The sequence below is a fragment of the Tenrec ecaudatus genome, chromosome 3 (genome assembly GCF_050624435.1).
Source record: "Tenrec ecaudatus isolate mTenEca1 chromosome 3, mTenEca1.hap1, whole genome shotgun sequence".
Lineage (NCBI taxonomy): Eukaryota > Metazoa > Chordata > Mammalia > Afrosoricida > Tenrecidae > Tenrec > Tenrec ecaudatus.
Genome location: NC_134532.1, coordinates 70,561,028 through 70,583,790, shown reverse-complemented (window position 1 = coordinate 70,583,790; position 22,763 = coordinate 70,561,028). Strand labels below are relative to the sequence as shown.

The 22,763-nt window shown below is 37.1% G+C and overlaps 1 protein-coding gene across 2 annotated transcripts in view; it reads right to left on the bottom strand.

The window, feature by feature from the left end:
* The window catches only part of OTUD4 (OTU deubiquitinase 4), a 44,214-nt gene that overhangs the window by 6,191 nt on the left and 15,260 nt on the right, over nucleotides 1-22,763 (bottom strand). Inside the window, exons 6-19 of one of the 2 annotated variants that reach the window (XM_075543735.1) lie at nucleotides 21,338-21,419; nucleotides 19,568-19,700; nucleotides 17,178-17,235; nucleotides 16,617-16,734; nucleotides 16,461-16,525; nucleotides 13,914-14,008; nucleotides 13,052-13,155; nucleotides 12,771-12,957; nucleotides 5,948-6,110; nucleotides 3,756-3,879; nucleotides 3,443-3,498; nucleotides 2,691-2,771; nucleotides 1,617-1,755; nucleotides 767-1,027 (exon numbers count right to left, since the gene is read on the bottom strand). In XM_075543735.1, coding sequence (XP_075399850.1) covers nucleotides 767-1,027; nucleotides 1,617-1,755; nucleotides 2,691-2,771; nucleotides 3,443-3,498; nucleotides 3,756-3,879; nucleotides 5,948-6,110; nucleotides 12,771-12,957; nucleotides 13,052-13,155; nucleotides 13,914-14,008; nucleotides 16,461-16,525; nucleotides 16,617-16,734; nucleotides 17,178-17,235; nucleotides 19,568-19,700; nucleotides 21,338-21,419 — 1,666 coding nt within the window. The remainder of the gene's footprint in view (nucleotides 1-766; nucleotides 1,028-1,616; nucleotides 1,756-2,690; nucleotides 2,772-3,442; nucleotides 3,499-3,755; nucleotides 3,880-5,947; nucleotides 6,111-12,770; nucleotides 12,958-13,051; nucleotides 13,156-13,913; nucleotides 14,009-16,460; nucleotides 16,526-16,616; nucleotides 16,735-17,177; nucleotides 17,236-19,567; nucleotides 19,701-21,337; nucleotides 21,420-22,763) is intronic. The other variant, XM_075543736.1, reaches the window with a different exon arrangement.

Sequence of the window (22,763 nt, the reverse complement as noted above, 5' to 3'; positions counted from 1 at the left end):
GATCAGTAGGCTATCAGGCAAGGTATCCATTTGCTAAGGAGGCCTAGGGAGTGGTGACATGCTCAGCTGTCTTCTACAAAGTCAGCTGTTTGGAACCAGCAGTCACTCTCAGAGAATGGCATGGCTTTCTACTCCCCTCAACAATCTTGGAAACTCACAGGGACAGTTCAACCCTGTCCTACAGGATCCCTCTGAGTTGCCACTATTTCAATGGAGATATACCCCGTTAATAAAATTCACTTCCCAACATAAAATAAAGTGAGACATTTAATCTAGGTGAAGAACATCTAAGTAGCTCTTGCATTCAACAGATTAAAAATATTTTACAAACTAAAACCTGGGGCAGGAAAGCAAATTCCTTTAAGAAATTATCTGTTAAATAAGCAAGTATTAATATAGTTCTGAAATAGGAGCTACTACATATTATATTCATTCTTCTCCACAACCTTTTTATGGATGAAATAATGGAAATACAAAATATATACCAATAAAAAAAGCTCAATAGTGTTTATATGCCTGGCTAATCATTTTAAATTTTTTCTAACTAGTTTTGGGAAAGGAATGAGATGAGCAGAGTCAGTTACTAAATACATAAGAGGTATCTTCTAATGAAAAGCCAACTGAAATAGGGAGACACCCGTTTACTACTTCCAAAGTCAGACCTTCGACTTATTCTGCAATCAGACTAGACTACTAATCACAACTCTTCATTTCCCTCTACACTTGATTTTCTTAATTCACTCAGTGCAAACATGAAGGACCTTACCTTTAGGCAGGTCCTCCCCAGTGTGACACAGTGAATAGGGTGGTACAATGGCTCGCTCTCCTTTTTCATTACAAGGAAAACCAGGATAGAGTGGATCCTGGTAAAGGCTCAATGTCTGAGGCAAAGGCATTAAGGGCTGGTTAACAGGCTGTATTGAAACAGGAACTGGAGATGGTGCTAACTGAGCTTGTGACACAGCACAATCAGGTCCCGTGGTCAGAGTCTGTGTCACTGACAAAACAGGAATTTGAGCAGGAACACCTATAGAAATGCATACAACTCATATAAATCACAAAAAGAGAAAAATTAATTCTCTACAACTAAGTTCCCATCGCATTAAAAGTAAAGGAGGCTACATAATCAATAGCTTACATAGATAAATGCATATATACTTTAGCAATAAAAAGTATATTTTTCTTATCAACCAAGGACTCTCCTGGACACACAATGAAACCAGTTCAGGAACATGCTTTGAGTTAATGTCTTATAATAATGGCCCTTACAAACATTCATGAACCATAGGGTCCTGACAAAGGATTAAATCAGGGACCATAAAGGGATGGTCCATGAGAGAAGTGTCAAATGGTGGAATCAGTTAGTGCTAAACAACCAAAGCAACAAGGGAGACTATCACATCAGACACCACTCCTAGATGAGTGGAACGTCTCAAATTTATCCCACCCAAATAAGCTTGTCCATCACATATAAGCAGCAAAGACATTCTGTAAGGCTCTCACAACTGACCCTGCTCCAAGGTCAGTCAACCGCTCACCTGAGACACTTTGGAGTGTCTTTTAACTTGGAAGGCTATATTGTTGGCTGACTAGCTTTTAAAAAATTCTTATCTAACCTGTTGGTCCAAAAGTTGCAGGTTGGCTTGGCCAAGTTGGCACAGTGGCTGGCAAAGAAGGCACCGCAGGAGTTAGGTGTACCTCAGGAGACACTAAAAGGGGAGCTGGATTTGACAGAGACACAGGTTCTTCTGGCTTCTGCGAGGAGAGGTGAAAAAAAGACAAAAATTCATTTTGCTTAAATATTACTACTTTTACAAATCAAATGTAACTCTAGTTGCCTGTCTTTTATATAACTATTTACTATATAGATAATGCTTCTGGTTTTAGAAGTGAAAACAAAACACAACAGTAGCTAAAAACCCCACTCAACCACTATGGTCCTAACCAAGGGTAGGCTACCAAAGTGACACACTGATGACAGCCTCTGACGGAGGGAAGAAGAGCCGTGGTGGTACAGCGAGCAGACACTGAGCTGCCTGACCAAAGCTGGCCATTCAAACCGATCTGTTCCACAGGAGAAGAGGCCATCTGCTCCCCAAAGATCCAAAGTCTACGAAACTCAAAAGGGTGGTTCTAGCCTGCTCTTCTACTGGGGTCACTATGAGTCAGAATGGACTCCATGACAATGCATTTGGGAAGCATTAAAATGATGTCTGTGCTAGCTACTAAGAATGCTACCAAAGGCAGTGGACTAGAATTATTTTCAACAAAATGTCCACTATACCTTAGGTTCTTCACCATTAAATTTGAAATCAATGGTTGTTTTTAATGAAGTACAAAGGGCTCAAATAATTCTAAAACATTTGAAATATAGAAATCCAGTTTCCTCTCAAAAATTTAATTTTTAAGACAATCCTAAGATACCAAATATAAAGGCTAACAGATATTCAAAATCATTTCAGAATAGTTGCTATGCCCAGAAAATGGAGTTTATAAAATAACATTCCCTAAAAGGGACAAGCATTATAAAATAACAAATAAACAAATCCATTACAGAAAAATCTTTACTCCCCCTAAATTGTGCTGCTAAAATTCTCCCGTTTCCCATGCAGACTGCTTTCTAATGATCAGAGCACCAAAGGAAGCCTAGAAAGTAACATATTCTGTAACAAATGCAACGGTACCCTTACTTGTTCTGCAGCAGAGGAGTATTCCAATTTCTTTGACTTTGATGGTGATGAAATTCTTGCACATTTATCACTGCCAAGATTCTTTGGAAGTACAAATAGATGATAGATGGTAGACTGAGTAAAGGCATACTTTTTTTTTATCCAAAAGACCCACATTTGAGAATAATCATGCTTCTCTTTTGACTTTCCCCACCTGTACCCAACTAATCCCTTTAACTGTGTATGTTTCTCAATTTTCTCTAATCTTCAAAAGGGACATAATTTTGCCTGTATATTTTCATCCTACCCAACTCCTGGGCAGTTTTCACTAGAGGCATACCTTCAAAAACAGCATGCTACTACTGTTTAGACTAAGGTAATCCCTACTCCTAAAAACCCTGTAAGATGGAACAGAACTATTCCATAGGACTAATCTTCATAGAAAGATTAACTGCGCTTTCATGGGAAGGTTAACTGTCTCTGGGTTAATTCTTATGGGAACAGCTCATTAGAAGACTTATCTCTGTAGACACTGGTTGGATTCAAACCAGTAACCTCCTGGATATCAGCTGAATACTTAAATGCTGGGCCACATAAATACTGAGCAATCTACCAGTCATGAAGACCAAAAACTACTTTCCAGTCATTCAAGTAAAGGCATTATACTCAATCAACTTTCCTAAAATATATTTTAACATTTCACTGCTTGCTGCAATATTATCAGTATTAAAAAAAAGGGAAAAAAAAGATCTAATCAGTGTTTAGGCCTTTACCTCTGATGTGCTTGGCTCAGGTTTCTTATCCAAGTGATTTTGCCCATGGATCGGATCTGTAACAGTTCAGGATAAAAAGAGCCGCATCAGCAACCAGTTTTATATACAGAAGAAAAAAAAAAAGAAAGCCAAAAGTACTACTTCAACCAAGTTTAGTTAGTAAAATAGCAGTTTTCCAAATAAACATTTAATATGCTTTAGAGACAATGTTTCTACAAAAACTGCTCAATGATCACCACAGAAATGGTGTTACTCCTCAACTTTAAACCAGACAGTTCTCCAGCATCTACTTTCAAATAACGAAAGAATGTACCTTTATCTTTTCGTTCTTCAGCATCCATTCTCCGTCTACTTCCTTTCCTGTCATTCACATGAGATGGCTTTCTCTGGGAGCCTGGGTTGCTGCTCTGAGAAGCTGATTGACCGACGGAAGGGCTCTTTAAAATGAACAAAACCCAACCAATAATTTTTTGTATTACAGACTTACTCAGGGAAGTGCAAACGTAAAAATTTTTACGTAATTACTCGTGTCTTAAAATCCATGGCCTTTTCTTTATATTTCTGAATTGACAAAAAGGCAGGACCTAAGAATCGTATTTAATTACATAATCTCCAATTACTGTACATACTCGATTGTAAGTCAACCCAAGTATCAGCCTAGGCACCTAATTTTACCACAAATACTGCATTAAAATGTGCTGAAATACTCAGCTTATACATTGAATATATACGGTATATTCTTATTACTGAGCCTAAATAGCCAATTTGGCTCAAATTAGTAGCTATAAACTTCTTCTAGGGAACACCATATTTCAGGGAGCCACGCTGACCATAATTCACCTAGTACATTTTTTATATAAAGAAGCATCTCCAGATCCATCACTCAGAAGAGATGCATTTGCAGGGCCCTGACTGTTGAGGGGTTAAAATAAAACCCTGAATTGCAAATCAGCACACACAGTACAACAGGAGCCAGCGCTCAAAGGACACTGTCAACAAGTGATTTCCACTTGCCCTTTTGTGAAACATCGGCTGGAAAAAGGCAGTCTGAAAACGAAACAAGCATTAAGGATCCCTTCCCACCCCATAGCACTCTACATATGAATGTTTTGCACAGACTTCTGTAGCAGTTTAATAGAAAAGAACCCAAGTCCTATCAAACCCACTATAAGACCAAATTTTCTATAATCTATAAATATTGAGTTAAACTCACTTTAACAAAAAAAACTCCCAGCACATCCTCACATCATAGTATAGGTTTTACATTCACTAACGGAATAAACTTAAACTATGGTTTTATAAAGATACATAATGTTAAGGAAAAAGAACACATCCATGAGATAAATGCACTCAGCACACAGTGATTAATTCCTACACATATGAGCAGCATATCACAGTAATTCCTAGACACCTGTCCTAGGCTGAACATTCTCAGATAGGGTATTGTCATTGTTCAGACTTGAGGTTTTCTGTAGAAGACACTGAACTGACCATATGGGGCTTAAAGTTCTTACATGCTGTGCCCTCCTGTAAACATTCCACTTTGATACACGCAACATAAAAAATGCCCAGCCATCACTTGGGTACCACTCACTAAGGTTCCAGATCTCTGGAGTGAATTAGACACATCCCTCAGTGTTGCCAGTGAACCCCTCTTATAAAGCAGAGACTCTATTCTATAAGAGATGGGTTTACCCTCTCCTCAAATGACTTTTAAATTCTAAAGATAAAGAACACAATTTTGATCAAAAACATTTATCAAAGTCCAGTGTGTGGCACACCGCGCAAGGGCAAAATCACAGTGTTACATGTGACTACCAATCCGGTGTACTCTAACCCTGCTAGGGCTGACCGAACGCGCACGCGCGCGCGCGCACACACACACACACACACATCCCTCTCTCTCGGCTGGCACTGTCAGATCAACACTGACAATTCAAGCCCACAAACCACTCTGAAGGAAAAAGGTGACCCTGTCTGCTCCCACCAAGATTTAGTCTCAGAAACCCTGCACACAGCAACTGTGAGTCAGAATCTACTCTACCAGTGGGTTTCGAGTACAATTTACTAAAAAACAAAGCTCCTCTTGTTTTTATATCTTGAATGGGGTTCCTAAGGATTGATCTCGAATATACATTATGTGCCGGTTCGAATGAAGTTACGAGACTAAAAGTTACTTGACTCAACTGTATTACTATTACTAGCACTATGGCTAGGACTCATTTACGTCTTGTAAAATGTGAAAAGGAAAAACTACATGAATAATTACATAATAATCTTTCAGTTTAAAAAGTATTTGTTTACCATTAGTAAAGATTTAAAAGAGAAACTATATTTGAGAATAATGATGGCAACAAATGTATAAATGTGCTTGACAGAACGGATGTATGGACATTGTGGTAAGAACTGTACGAGACCCCAATAAAATGATTTTTTTTAAAAAAGAGAAACTGTATTAGAAGAGTCTTCTGATGGGTAACTTTTAGGGTTTGATTTTATACATACGGAAAGAGCAGGGAAAGCCTGTTCATCTCTGTTCTGAATCTCATACAGTAAGCGAGACTCTTCCATAGCTTGCTTCTCTCTGCGTTGCTCTGGAGAGAGGCCAAAATAATTAGATTCTCGACTGGTGTGATCAAAATCCTCAGCTCTCTCACGATCGGGTTTTCTGTCAAATAAAACATTTTAATCAGGAAAAGAAAAATGACAACACATACCGAGTACCTAATATAAAATAAACGACCAGCTTTGCGATACCGACAAAAATCTGTAACAAATTTAAGTTCCTATACCAATAAACATTAGTCACGACAAATTAAAATAGCAAAACATAACTAACAGACATAATCTAGATGCTTCTCTGTCTTGTTTTTCTTCCTTTCGGAGCAGAAATTGTTCTTTATGCCATCGTCTTCAAATTCACATAGGATAATTCACTCACAAATGAAAAGTTAACCATTTAGGTTTTAAAAGACTTCAATTTGCCCTGGTAATTAAAGGATAATGTTTAAAGAGATGTCAGGACCACCCTATTTACTTAAAACACCCAGAAAGGACATAGAGAATTTAAAAGGAAATATTAATGTGCCAATATAGCTACGACACAATTGCCTTAAAAGTAAATAAATGGAGTTTTAGGAGTTACCACAAGTGTGGTATGCACGGAAGTCAGAAGAGAGCCTGAAACTTGCTCTTGAGCAGAAGTTAAAAAGATTGAAGGAAATGAAATGAGATCAACAGCGTATTTCAAAAGGCAGTCCCAAAAGACAATTTTTTAACAGGACGAGTATTACTATGAAATGTGCAAAAGACCCAAGGTTAGAAGGACAAAAGGGAATAACAACACGTTCAGCATTTTTCAAGCTAAGAGAATTTTAAGAAAATTTCAAGCCTCGATTTGCATTATGAAAGGAATCTTTGGGGAAAATACTGGTCAATACAGGAAACAAAAGGAAATGGGAATGCAGAGTCACTATATACAACTTAGCACATGATCAAGAACTGATGGTACAGAAGAACGAAGTTCAACCTGCACTGAGGCAGTGGTGAAAAGCAAGGCTCTAAGTAAAAAATGGAGAATCAACAGAAATGTTTCCCAAAGCTGAGGTCCCTATCTATGCCTATTCCAAAGAAAACTGAACAGAATGCAGAAAGAATTGAACAAAACCAAATGCAAGTAAATTTTTGCAAAATCCAAAAGGTGTTGCACCAGTACATCAACAGAGAAATGCCAAGAACCCAAGTTGAACTCAGAAAAGGACATGGAACACATGGGATACCATTCCAGACTGCAGGTGGCTCTTGGCTGCCCGAAGTCTCAGAAAAATGTTTGCCAGTGTTTTACTGAGTATGGAAAGGCATTCAACTGTGCGGATTTTAACAAATTATGGGTAGCACTGAGATGAATGGAAATCCAAAAACATTCTATTGTACTCATGTGGAACCTGTGCATAGGCCAAGAGGCAGCGATAGGAAAAATAACAGAGGCTAAGCTATGGCTTAAAATCAGAAAACGTGAGATTCCCACCTTAATTACTCAAACTGGATGCTGAGTAAATCATCGGAGATGCTGGACTATATAAAGGAGAATACAGCACCAGAATGAAGGTTTATTAACTGTGATGTGATACGCAAATGAAACACCCTTGCTTGTTGAAAGCCATGAGGGAGGACATACATACTTACTGATGAAGATGTGAGACTACAGCCTTTGGTATAGTTTACATCCCAAGGTAAAGGAAGAGAAATCCTCAAAATATGATAAACAGAAAATACAAATTGTCGTAGACTTAATTTTACTTGGATCTACAATCAACATTCATGGGAGCAGCAGGCAAGAAACCAAATGACGTATAACATTGAGCAAATGTGCTGAAAAATATGTGAAGTCTTAAGAGAATTAATATACACCTGATATAGCCATGTTTTCTTTTTTTTTAAACCTTTTATTAGGGGCTCATACAACTCTTATCACAATCCATTCATATACATACATCAATTGTATAAAGCACATCTGTACATTCTTTGCCCTAATCATTTTCAAAGCATTTGCTCTCCACTTAAGCCCTTTGGATCAATCAGGTCCTCTTTTTATTTCCCCCTCCCTCCCCGCTTCCCCCTCCCTCATGAGCCCTTGATAATTTATACATTGTTATTTTGTCATATCTTGCCCTATCCGGAGTCTCTCTTCACCCCCTTCTCTGTTGTCCGTCTCCCAGGAAGGAGGTCACATGTAGATCCTTGTAATCGGTTCCCCCTTTCCAACACACTCACCCTCCACTCTCCCAGGATCGCCCCTCACATCCCTGGTACTGAAGGTATCATCCACCCTGGATTCCGTGCCTCCAGCTCCCATATGCACCAGTGTACAACCTCTGCCCTATCTAGTCCTGTAAGGTAGAATTTGGATCATGGTAGTTGGGGGAAGGAAGCATCCAGGATCTGGGGGAAAGTTGTGTTCTTCATCGGTACTACCTTGTACCCTGACTGACCCATCTCCTCTCCTAAACCCCTCTATATTAAGGGATCTCCAGTGGTCGACAAATGGGCTTTGGGTCTCCACTCTGCTCTTCCCCCTTCATTTACTATGGTGTGTGTGTGTGTGTGTGTGTATATATATATATATATTTTTTTTTTTTTTTTTTTTTTTGGATGATGCCTTATACCTGGTTCCTTTGGCACCTCGTGATCGCACAGGCTGGTGTGCTTCTTCCATGTGGGCTTTGCTGCTTCTGAGCTACATGACCGCTTGTTCACCTTCAAGCCTTTAAGACCCCAGACACTATCTCTTTTGATAGCCGGGCACCATCAGCTTTCTTCGCCACATTTTGCTTATGCACCCATTTGTCTTCAGCGATCCTATCATGGAGGTGTGCAGCCAATGATATGGTTTTTTGTTCTTTGATGCCTGGTAACTGATCCCTTCGGGACCACTCGATCACACAGGCTGGTGTGTTCTTCCATGTGGGCTTTGTTGCTTCTGAGCTAGATGGCCGCTTGTTTATCAGCCATGTTATTTTCAATCGCCTCTTATGTATGTGACAGCTGGACAATAAATTAGGCGATCAAAGAACTGATGCCTGTGTGGTAACAGTGAACAATATTAAATACATGATGATGTACTTCCAAAAGAGCAGTCAAAATATTCCTCAAAAGGATTTCGGCACTTTGTCTTACATACTTTGGTCATGCTGTCAGGAGAGATCAGCTCTTGGAAGAGGAAGCTCCTCAGGAAGATAGCTAAACAGAGTGGCTGCAGCAATGGATCAAACACACCAACAATCACGTAGAAGACTGGGAAAAACTTTGTTCTGTTGGCAAGGGGTCACGATGAGTCAAGACTCAATGGTAGCCAACAACGTTAATACCCATCTAATCCTGTGTGCATGGATTTATATCTGTTGTAAGGTGCCATCTAGTCGGTTCTGATCCACAGAAACTTTATGCACAACAGAACAAAATACCTGGTCCTATGCTTGAGTGGCCCACTGTTGTCAATCCATCTCCTCAAAGCCTTTATCATTTTTCTCAGCCCCTCTACTAAACCTGATGGCCTTCTCCAGGGATTGGTCTCTGCTGACACCTTAACCCTCAAACTAACATTCTTGCTTTTCAATATACTTAAAGAGATCCTGGCATAGTAGGCACATGTTACATGTTGGGGTGTGATCCACATAGTTAGCAGTTCAAAACTACCAGCCTCTCCTCCAGATAAAAATTGGACTTTCTAATACCATAATGGGTTGAGTGTCTGAGACACTCTCAGGGCAGCTATACTCTCCTCCAATCCTGATGCCACATTCTTCTTCATATAAGATTGCTTCTCTGATCATTTGCCCAGGATACAAATTGAGTAAGAGTGTGAGAGGACACAACCATGTCACACACACCTTCCCTGATTGTAAACTACCCTTGTTCCATGTGTCCAACTGCCTCTTAATCCATGTGTAAGTTCCACATGAACACGATGGTGAGCTCCCATTTGTCTCATGATGTCCACAGACGTTTATGAGCCGCACGGTTGAAAGTCTTGGCACAGTCAGTACAACACAAGTAAACACATTCTCTGCTTTGAGCCAAGATCCATCTCACGTCAGCAGTGATGTTCCTAGGGTTCCACGTCCTATGAGTCTGGCCTGAACCCTGCCAATGTACTGCTATGGGATGATATTCAGCAAAATTTTATTTGCATGTGGCATCAATGATATTGTTTATATCTCCTAGAGACAACTACACCATTATCTAATAGTTGTACAATAGTAGGAAACCAAAATACAGACCCTACATGAAAAATCTTATTGTCACAGTAAAGACAGATCATCTCCTTATAAAAAGGGCTTAACCATGGTAGCCATCCGATTTTTTTATCCTTCAAAATCCTGAAATAAATAATAATTTTTGTGCTCAGATAGTCCTTCTTACAATACCTTCTCTAATTTCACTATAGCAGTAGTTTATTGGGAGAAAGCAAAGCCTTTCTCAAACCTAGTGGTAGGAAACCCCAAGGATGATTCACTAAGTCTATGGACGTTACCAGCGCCATTAAGCGTTCAAAGTACTACTGGAATACACTATAATGTTCACCTAACCTCATCTACAACGGGAACCAATTATCCTTATAAACAGCTAATTCAAGAAGATTCAGATGCACACACGACAATTGTGATTTGTTATGCATGGTTTTCTCCAAGTAATGAAAAGGACTGTATCACTGTGTAGCAAACGACAAAAACGAGGAGCTGTGAAGGTCTCCTTCCAGCTTTGTGTGTAATTCAGTGTAATCGGCTTGTGAAATCCTAGAAATAGTTATAACAGATACCCCCTTCCAAAAAACCATTTCATTTAGCAATATGGTTTTAGTAAATTTTAAACTTAGTTAAAAACTTTATTAACTGTTAATCAATATGTTTTAATATAGTAAAACACGCCCATAATCAAGTCACACTAATTTGACTAATTCCAAGTACTAGATTACTTCTATCAGTCACCACGTCAAAAATTCCACGTATTTACCACTGTCTCATCAAATGTCAGTATTTTTATATAGCAAGTATTATACATGCCATAACACAGAAGACACAGGAATCCTAATAAGATGAAGACATTTCCCATTTGTCCAAAATTTCTACCAATTCCTTGACATTGGAATCAACACCAGAAACATATTGGCTGTATCTTGGATTCCTGACAAACAATATAGTTTTCCCTTCTATCCAAAAGTAATGCATTCCTATAAAACTTTTTGTAAGCTTAAATGGTGTAAAGCAAAGAAGCAATTACCTAATTGTGAAATAATGTAATTTCACAAATACATGTGAAATTTCTTTTAGTATCCCCAAACCCAAGAAATAACCTATTAAAGCATACAATAAATTATATATGTTATATAAATACTAACTAACACTAATAGGTAGTATTCATAAGACACAGCTAGAAGCTTGATGGCTTGATGCTGAGGTGCGGATTTTATTTCCTAGAGAAAGGCTGGGATTCCACTCTCATTTTTCAGGGTGCTTATGTTGCCTCTTTAATGACTCTCTGCAAACCACTGCTGAATGCTAGTTTCATTTTCTGCCCCTCCCCTCATTTGAGAGGGGGAGCAAAAATCACCTTCGTTAGTGAAAAGCAGTATTGATGAACAAGACAATCTCAATATTAAGTCATTCCCTCTCAAATAAAGCAACATGAAAAGGCTAAATAAGGCAGGATAAATTAGAAACAAAATCAAAACTCATACATCACAGGGGAATTGTGACATTAAAGTTCACCTGTCTGTAAATATGCAGTTAGAATATTTACGCTGATATCTGAAATGAGAATTACCAAAGATTGTGTCCCACAAAGTTAAAACAAAAGTGAACCAATAATTTTGGTTGACTTAAGTAAGTTCTTAAAAGAAAGAGGAACCTTTCCAGAACTAAGAATGCAAACTGGAATTCAGAATTTAGATGAAATCTTACTTTTGAAATGATGACTTGAAAATATTGACTGATAAAGGTAAAAAATTACAGCCTTCAGTATGGATATACCTGAATTTGAGAAAAGCAAAACCCTCACAACTGGTACAATTAAAATCCTAATAAATGGAGAAAACCATAGAAAGTTATTAGGGATTAGCATCCTTAACATACAGCAATCAAGAAACCAAGTGACATACTGACAAGACCTCTTTAAAGTGTTCAAAAGCAAGATGTCACTGTGATGATCAAGGTGTACCTGAGCCAGGCCAGATCAACTATGACGGTGGGAAAGAGTGTAGGCAGAATATGTCATGGAATGACAGAAGAATGAACAAATCCATCTCAGGAGAAATACAAGAGTTGTTTCCTAGAAGCCAAGATTTCACATATTGTACTTCTGACATATAAGGGAAAACTAATTAATCACTAGAAAAGGGTACCTTGGCTTGGTAATCAGCAAAAATGTAGCCACAACAGACTTAAACAAGACTATGGTCATAATGTTGACATAGGACCAGGAAATGTACCAGCCTGTTATGCACTAAGGTCTTGAATTAGAGCGAACTTTATGGCAACTAGCAAATATTACATTTCACTTGACAGGAGACTATTAAATGCCAAAATAAGATTTGGAAAGGAGAAGATCTACCAAATCATTCAAAAAAACTAATTAAAAACTAGAGGCCTCTAACCATACAAAATTATTTTAATCTGGTGAAATAAATGAAATCCTAATGTGATGCTTCATCAATAATACTCATTATATATATGCTTCAGCTAACTGTATCACAAAATACAGTTCAAAAATATATACTGTACCAAATAAAATTAACAGCTTTAATGTACACTTTTATTTCGTCAAAGGTTACCTTGTGATCTGTGAAGGTGTCTTGCTAAGGTTTTTGTGCTCACTTGAGGATTTCTGAGACTGGGACCCTGAAGAATGACTAGCAAATGCATGCTGTCTTACTCCCAAAGGATGCTGTAATCGAGGAGGTAGTGCTGATGGGGCTTTTATTTGCTTGCTTGGGTTCTTTGGCCCTCTGTAATCCATGTCTGTGGAGAAAACCAAAAAGATCTCATAATCTTCCCATTATAAGCAAGCCAAGGACCAAGACCGGACCCAACTAGTAAGGTGATGAGCTCCTACCAGAATGAAAATTTTGTCCAGATGTGGAAGGCTTTTTCATCTTCTTCCCTGGCACTGTGTTCCAGCTTTCTGGGGTAGGTGTCTTGATGTTCTTCGGTGAGGGTCTTCAAGAGGGAAAAATGACTTGGAATTTGTTAAGAACACATACTTGAACAAGTACTTGTATAAATACCTTATTTTCAAATTCTTAATATTTCCCAGTTTTTATGTACATTAAAAATGAATAATTATATGCAAATAAAACTGTGGGGGAGGACACACATTGGGGAAAAAAATAAACCTAACATAACCAGCAAACAAAAGCAAGCCAATAATGATATTTTACTACTAGTATTGCTCACAGTGACTGACCACTCCTGTTGCTAGTAGTCAGAGTCCATTCCAACACACAGAACAAAACTGTACCAGAGGGTTCTCCAAGAAATAACCTTCTGGAAGGATATCACAAGGCCTGTGTTCTAATGGAATAGACACCCAAAATTCATTTATGGGCAACTGTTTAATCATTTGCACCATCAATGGCCTCCCACTCATGCACTGAAATGAGCAATAATGAAAATGGTTCCTAACTTCAAAAACCTCCCACTATACAGTTACAATCTAGTCTATTGTCCCAAAGTGCCTTCGTAAGAATAGTTTTTTAGAATATTTTTTTCTCTAAATCAAAGTATTTTTTAAGTGTTCAACAAATTTAGTAATTTAATTTGAATTCAATTAAACTACTTTTTCCTAAACAGCCTTTCCACACATAGGCAATATCATCCACTGAATTTGCAAATACACAGGAGCATCTAGAAATGTTCATTACTAATAAGCTAAAAGGTTAGAGACCAAAATGGCTTCGTTGAATAGTAGTACATACTTCTTTCCAAGTTCTTCAGGTGAAACTGGTCCATTTTCAGAGTTAACCCCTTGAATATCTGCATTAGAAATTTTTCCATTGTGATCTAACCTAACCTGTAAAAAAAATTCCAAAAAGAAAATCAGGCACTGACTTCCTTTCTAAATTATTTTGTTTTCAATTAAAGAAAAACAGTACATAAGGTAAAAGAAAAAAGCTGTTAAAATGGGCATATAATAAAACCCACCTCTCTCCAAAATTTTTCTAAATTGCTTCTCTAAATAACTCAAAAAAGAAGGCTGTATATGCATGCCCTAGGTCTGAAATGTGGGGCTCACAATTCCATGTCTAACTTTTCCACTCCCCAGCCACATGATCTTGGACAAGTTACTTAACCTAGCACACTTCAGTATCCTCCCATGCACACTGTGACTAATAATACAACATCATAGCAGTCATGGAAATGAAAAGAGAAGGCATATGCTGAACATAAGGGACACCAACGTGTACATGGCAACCATCCTACAAACACGAGCAGCTGCTGCTTGATTATGATTTTTCTAGAGAAGTTAATTATTATAAATGTGTAACCATAACCGTTGTCTTCCTAAAACTAGATCCACTGTTGTCTAAGATCCAATAGGAATGACTCAAATATAAATTGTAGCAATAGAGAAACACCTCTTTGATTATTCAATAATCAAATCTGAAACACTAAATGATTGCATCCATCAATATACCAGTAACAATGTGTGTCAATGAGTTAAGCAATCTACTTTATTAACAGAGCTTTAATTTTATCTTTTATTAGTAACTGAGGTTTCCTTCATCAACCTTAAAAGGATTATTATGTCTTCTCTTCAACAGTTTAACAAAATTTTCAAAAATTAATATTTATCCAAAGTTTAAACTTCATCATATACATACAACTTTACTTGAGTACCACCCACATCATCTCAATTTCTATAATAAAAATTTAATTAAAGTCAACCGAAGTGAAATAGTCACGTAGTAGACATGGAAACAAAAACACTCTAAAAGGAAAACACAAGCAGGTCTTAGCCCCTTCAACCTCAATCTGTCTGTTCGATTTAAAATAATAAGTAATGATTTAATGATGCAGTCTAAGATAAGCAATCTCCTTTGTTAAAGGGGTGAAAGCTTAAAGCTCAACTGACACTTCTTTTGTTCTTTTTCAAGTTTTCCAATTCACTGTATTAAAAACTTCTACTTAGTTCTGTGACTCAGAACCAATTTCTAAATATATTTCTACAGAACAGTCCAGTAAATGAAACAGCCAATCCACTTTCTCCCTCTCCTTTCAAATACTTCAGAACTAGAATGATTTAAAATTATGAAGATGAAGTCTGTCACCAATGCTCCATATTTATCACAAAGTAAAACGGTAGTATTTCTCTGCAAGTCAAGAAGAAATGTTTTATCCATTATTATCTTAAAAGTTAGCTTCAAAGCTACATCACTATTCAATAAAAACTTTTTTAATAAAAATTATTTTACATATCATTCTTAATTTTGTTTTTAAGGAGTAAGAAGGAGCTTCAAAATATGTGTGGGAAATTTCACTATCTTTTCCTTCCATTCTTCCATGAATTTTCTGGTGTTCCTCAAAGTCATCTTTCCATAAGCAAAAAGACAGAAAGGACCCTGGGAAATCACCGAACCCAGACTTTGCCTCTATACATTGTCAGTGCTCCCAGAGCCTTGAATGTTAAAAATCACTCCAGGTTTACTAGAACTATTGCTCTAAATTAACTTTCTCCTTTAACATCAGGTTCAGAGATATATAGCTCATTCAAAGTAAAAAAACTCTTTCATAACGTAAGGAGGGTGAGGGATACAGTGGAGGGTGGGGTGTATGCGAAAAATATGACAAAACAAACTGATCTTTATCAAGTCAAATCAAATCGAACTAATTCGTAACCTATTAAGATGTACCCCAAAACTCAAGCCCACTGAGTGAGTTCCTATACATAGTAACCCTATGTAGGGTTACCAACATTGTAAATTCTTAAAGGTTCAGACAGCTTCAAAGGAGCTGCTGGTGGGTTTGAACTTCCAACTTTGCCGTGAACAGCCCAGTGGCTAACCCACTGTGGCACAAGAGGCCTTTACATTACGTTGAATACATGATAAAAGGAGCCTTGGTTGTGCTGTCAGGTAAGCATTGAACTGCTAACCTCAGATCTCCAGGTCAAATCCATCAGCTGCTCCAAGGGAGAAAAGTGAAGCTATCTGCTCCTATAAAGCTTTACAGCCTTGGATCCCGCATATAAAGTTGCTATGAACCAGAACCAATGTGATGGCAGTGGGGCATATGACAAATACATTCTGAAAGCCCAAAATAACACATTGAAACTAAAATCTTTTGGTTCCTATTAGAAATAGATAAGATTTCCTTTTTTTTCCAATTTTTTTTTTCATTAATCCTTTACTTTTTTTTAATCGTTTTATTAGGGGCTAAACAATTCTTATCACAAACCATACATACATCAATTGTGTAAAGCACATTTGTACATAGATAAGATTTCAAGCAAAATATTTTCTTACTTGGCATTTATCTCCAACTTCATACTGCAAGCCAGCAGCAATGGAATAATCACGTTTTTGTTGAGCTGTAAACAGTATCAGTATAGTATCAATTTGACTTAATTATACTGAAATGCCACAAAGCAAAAATTATGAAAAGTGCAGCTTTTAACTCACCTTGTTTCGACTGCAGCCAAAGTTCATATTCTACATTTCGATAGACCGCTGGATTGAGTGATTTAAGAACCTTTCTAGACAAAGGAGGACTAGTAGCGTCCCCACTGTTATTTGGATGCTGACAAAAGAAAAGCCAGAAATTCAAAAGCAGAAAGGCTATTTGTACAACTCTTTTCAATATGTTGAAAGTACTAAATTATGATATATGAATAATACTTTAAAATTTTTAAGTGCTTTTAAAGACATGTTCAATATTTGATTGAGTTAAAAGTCAAATGAAAGGGAAAAGACAACTTCAAAATATTAGCGCAATAAAAGATGCCAAGGGCTCAAGTAGAAGGCAAATGCTTTGAGAATGATGATGGCAACAAATGTACAAATGTGCTTGACACAATGGATGGATGGATGGATTGTGATAAGAGTTGTACAAGCCCCAATAAAATGATTTTTAAAGACTGACGTTATTGAAAAGGTACTAAAAAGAAAAATCAATTAATACTATATAAGTTCATATGCAGTTATATATTGAAGGACTTGTTAAAACTATCTTTAAAAAAATACCTGATCGCCTGACAAAGCTTTAGATCCATTCACATCATTGACAGTGGTACTTTTAATCCTAAGGCAAAAAAATATTCATAATTAGGAGTACAAAAATATATTTAAACAAAAGGGACTGCTAACGTAAGCTCTGTAAAGAACCAACCTTCAAAACAACATATTACAAGTCTTAGTCTAAGTGTGTACAAAGAAAGGTTTGCGTGGATTTGTAATACTTATATGAGATGTGAGTCAAAGGCTTTATTAATAATTATTACTAGCTCGGTCATCAACGAGAAAACAAACCAGAATTTGGATCAATAGAGTAAGTGAGTGTATAAAAAATTTCCTTTCCATACCTCAGGTAAGGTTGCCATTAAACAAATATTCTACTCCAACAAAATTACCTACAGAAGATTCAACAGCCAACCCTTTTATTCAAAACTCTGTATCAGCGGTTCTGAACCCCTCTGGGGTCTGAACAACCCTTTCACAGTGGTCACCTGATTCATAACAGTAGCAAAATTACAGTTTTGAAGTAGCAACGAAAATAGTTTTATGGTTGGGGGGTCACCACAACATAAAGAACTGTATTAAACTGTATTAAACACTGCTCTATATCAATACTTTGAATATAAACAAGACTACCATCAGTTGAATTCACTGTAGCATACATAATTATACAAGGACCCTTGGTAGCAAAATGTTTAACAGCCCAGTTGCCAACTGACAAGTTAGCAGTCTGAACCTAGTAGTCACTCCATAAAGATTACACCCTAGGAATCCCTTTGGATTAGTTCTGTGCTGTCATATAGGGTCACTGTGAGTCAGAATCAGCTTAAAGGTACACAATAAACATAAATGCAGTGTACATCCATTCATAACAACAAATATTTGAGTGGTTATTCTTATAAAGTATACAAACCAAAAGTGAACTACGTAATAATAAACACATTTCTAGGAACTGGACTATGTCACTTACATTATTATTCTAAATCTCACACATCCAAATACCTGTGAGGAAACCCAGGCATCCTGATTATATAATATATATATATATTTAAGCACTGGGCTTGCTAACCAAAAGGTCAGCAGTTTGAGACCACTCTCATCTGCAGGAGAAACATGACTGTCTACTTTTATTAATAGTCTGGATACACACAGGGCTAGTTCTACCTGTTTTATGTAAGACTACTGTAATTTGGAATTGACTTGATAGCAGTTGAGTTTTTGAGTGAGGAAACCCTAACTTATCTGCAGAATTGACACTTCCTAGTTTAGTAAGCTGCCCTGGATTAGTTAGAAATCAGAACTGAAATTAGGTTTGGATGTCCAGAGTTCAATCTCTTAGCCAACTTAAAACAAAACAAAAAACCCAAACCCACTGTTTAGGGAATAGAAAGCCCAGTCTTTCTCCTCAGAGAAACCACCACCCATGTGGATTGCTGCCTAACTCGTAACCACTATCCCACCAGAGCACCTGAAAGATGTTTACTCAGCACTAAAAAGCGGCAATACTCCGCATTGTTCACATACTTAAACCTCAGCTTAGGAGGTTCATTATTTTTAAAAAGAGAGGAAGCATCACCTAAGAAAACTCTAACAGTAAGTCAAAACGACCACTTTATAAAGAATGGATACTTGACAACTTAAAATCTTAACAATGCACACACTCATACAGTAATATCACATATATTCTAAAGATATGCATTTTATTAGAAAATGTTAGATCCTAATTAACCAAGAATATTTGACATTAAAAAAACCTAGTAAGAATCAGCTAAAATGGTTAAAACAACTGCAAACATCACAACCCCCTCAGCATGAGACATTTCAACGCAGGAAAATTAACGGCAGCTATTCTTTATCTGCACAAACAAGTTTTATGGGAGAGGAGGAGATAAGGAGGAGTTGATAGCAAGTTCAAGAAGAAAATAATTTGAACCTGATTTTAGTAGTAATTGAACAACATTGCTTGATGTGATTGAACTATGGAAAGGTATGGTATCTGTAAGAGCTCAGTAAGATGACTTTGGAAGAGGGAAAACCAATGAAACTTTTGTATTTAAATTCATCCTGAGGGTAAGAGGAAGGTGGGGTAAAGAGGGAATCAATAACAATGATCAACATGTCCCCCTCCCAGGGGGACGGACAAAAGAAAAGTGGGTGAAGGGAGACAACACTCAGTGTAAGACATTATAAAAAATAACAACATAAATTATCAAGAGTTCATGAGGAGGAAAGGGGATGAAAATGAGCTGATACCAAGGGCTCAAGTAGAAAGAAAATGTTCTGAAAAGGATGATGGCAACATATGTACAAATGTGCTTGACACAACGGCTCTATGTATGGATTGTGATAAGAGCTGTACAAGCCCCCAATAAAATGATTTAAAAAAATTTCATCCTTACTTGCAATTGTCATCTTCTGAATCTGATATATCACTGTTGTTTTTATCGGCCACTTCAGAGGAGTCTAGACCCATCAAGATTTTACTAACATCTGTTTTAAATACCTTCTCATACAGCAATTCATAAATGAGAGCTGAAATTAATAAGAAATTTTATCAACTGTATTAGGCTTCTAAAAATACAAAGAGATTAGAATTGATAATGTCTATTACCCCAGCTTTTAAAACCCCATTGGACATCTGGAACACATCAACCGTACATTCTAATCAGAAAGTTGTCCAGAGTAAGCAGGATTTGGCTGTGCAAAGTTAATTAGCTCAAAATGATCATGATACCATCATTTTAAACAGCAGTAATAGAATCATGACTGTGAGACAAGTTTGATTCTAATAAATAATGCACAGGCAAGCAATAACTACATTTGACACTAACTGCTACAATTTTACAAATCCTTATATTTATTTAATCCTAATACCAAACCCAAACCAAACTTGCTGCCATGGAGTCGGTGCTATCTCAGAGACCCTAAAGGACAGGGTAGAACTGCCACTCTGTCTGCGGCTTTCTGAGACTGTTCCTAAGTGTAGAAAGGCCAATCTTTCTCCATGGAGTTGCTGGTGGTTTCAAGCTGCTAACATTGTGGATTGCAGCCCAACCACGTATTCTCCAAGTCACCAGGGCTCCGATGCTAGCACAGGGATGTTTATATAGGTAAGCAAAGTGAGATTCAGAGACGTTATAAAACCTGCCCAAACTTTTAGAGCTTGGAGCAGAAAAAGGAGCGTGGTACACTAGGTGACAAGCTGAGGTGTGCACTCTAGTTTAAATTGTTTCTAGTATAAGGAATCTTGGGTAAAGCACCTTTGAGATAATTTGACGATATAATCCATCTCCAGATTATATGAAATCTTGACAATTTCAAGAGACGAAAATTTGACCGTTTTAAGACTCCTATTTGACTTTATATGTTCACAATGTATTTAAGGAAAATTAAAGCATACATACATTCATCAACAATGAGAGAACATACTTTTTCTTAGCAAGTCCCCCAAAGACCTTTTCTCACAGGACACCTTTCTACAGATTCTGGCAACAGAAGACACAAGCCCTGATGTCACCCCAACCACAGGCACCCAGAGGTATAAGAAGACGCGAGCTTTGCTTCCCCGAGCTGGAATGAGCACATCTGGAGATTTGGAGACACATACCAGCCAGGACAGACAGACTTTCATATCTCATGTACCCTTTTCCTAGAGCAGTTTTCCCCTATGTCCTCTAGGAAATGATGGACAAAGCCTGGAGTCATTTCTGATCCTCATAATGGGAGGCTGCTACTGCCACCCCCTGGGTGCACATCAGTGATGCTTCCCCACAAGACAACCAGTGCCCACAACAAAGTAGCTGTCTTGAAAAGTCAGGTGCCAAGGCAACCCAGTCCTAGAGCTTGCAAATACAATTGACTGTTTGAGGTGCTCATCCATTTGGATTTTCAACCTATTACAGTAACAGCTTCAAAATCACATACAAATCCTTATTACAGAAATACCTACAAACAAAATATAACATTGTGTGTACTAACCAAATTCTAACCACTAGCTGTTTTTCTCCCCCAATTACACAAATTTATAAATGGTAATACTATTGGTAAAAAAAAATACTTCCAGAAGTATTTTTCATGCAATACCAGAATAGAATATATTTGTCCTATCTGCAGTAAGACTGCAGAGCTTCAAACTATAACTGCTAAACAAATATAAGAGTAAGACTTACACTGACACACAGCAGAGCTCTCTTTATACTTTATGGGATAGACAATGTCATAATGGTTGCCATTTGAAAAACACAGTAATACCTGAACGGAAAAAAGAAAACACATTTTAGATCCTGTGTAAGACATTTACTTAGCAACCTACTGATGTCTTCAAGTCACTGTATTACTACAGTTCTGCAAAATAAAGTTATTATTTTAGGAGCAACTTACAACTCCAATATGGTCAGCAATGGTACAGTTCTTAGTGACTTGGGGAAACAGCTTATGGTAATCAAAAACTTAAATGTTAAACCTAAAACCACAAAGTTCCTTGAAGAAAATATTGAGGGTGCTTCAATGTTTATAGATTTCTATTTTTGTTTTGTGTTCTCTATTTTTATTTTTTACACATTTTTATTGGCACCTATTCCACATATCATACAATTCCAAAGTTCATTCTGTCGTATCAAAAATAATTATACAATCATTACCACAATCAATTTTAGAACATTTCCACCCCCATGGTTCTATTATCTTCTTGCACTAGTTGCTCACTAATCTTTTGATGGCCTTGTGTATTTTCATCGAAAGTTAAAAAAATGTTTTATAATGATTATGGGATCACCAAAAAAAGACAAAATTTATTTTAAAAACAGCATGACTTCAATTATATAACAAGAGAATATAAAAAATGAAGAATAATGCTTACCTCTGGGAGGCAGAAGCAAAGGTATTTTTCCTGCTCGATAGTTTACAGTTAATTTCCAAATAGTCAAATTATTTCAACAAGAAAAATCTATAATTTTGTTTAGAATGTTACATCCCAAAAATTATATTGGAAAGACCAGATCCAGACCAAAGCCCCAAGGTCTTTTAAGGTCGCTCAATATCCACCCTTTCTCTCACCATTACTCCAAAAGTTAGTTAAAACAAAGTTCTCTTATAATGATAGTGAGTGCACTCTTTTCCCACTTAGAATTCAAAGTTTCCATTGCTTCTGCTTTGTGACAACACTCATCTGTGAATCTTTACAATGAGACAAATATACCATAATGACCACAGTATCATTTGATGCACTATTTTTAGTATTTGTTATTTATTCAAAATAATCTAGTTTATCATGTACACTGGTGTCTCATCTTACTTGCGTCCTATGTTTTAAGAAAAGGTTCAACACAGTGATTTATAGCAAGGGAACTAAAACATACACTCAATTAAAAGTTAATGATTAATCCTAAAACCAAACCAAACTCATTGCCATTGAGCCAACTGTCTGAGTGTGACCCTACAGGACAGGATCGAAATGCCTCTGTGGATTTCTGAGACTAACTCTTAATAGGAATAAAAAAAGCCTCATCAAAAAAAAAGAAAGAAAATAGCCTTGTCTTTCTCCTGCAGAAGAGCTGGTGATTTTCAACTATGAGTTAGCAACCCAATACATAAGAC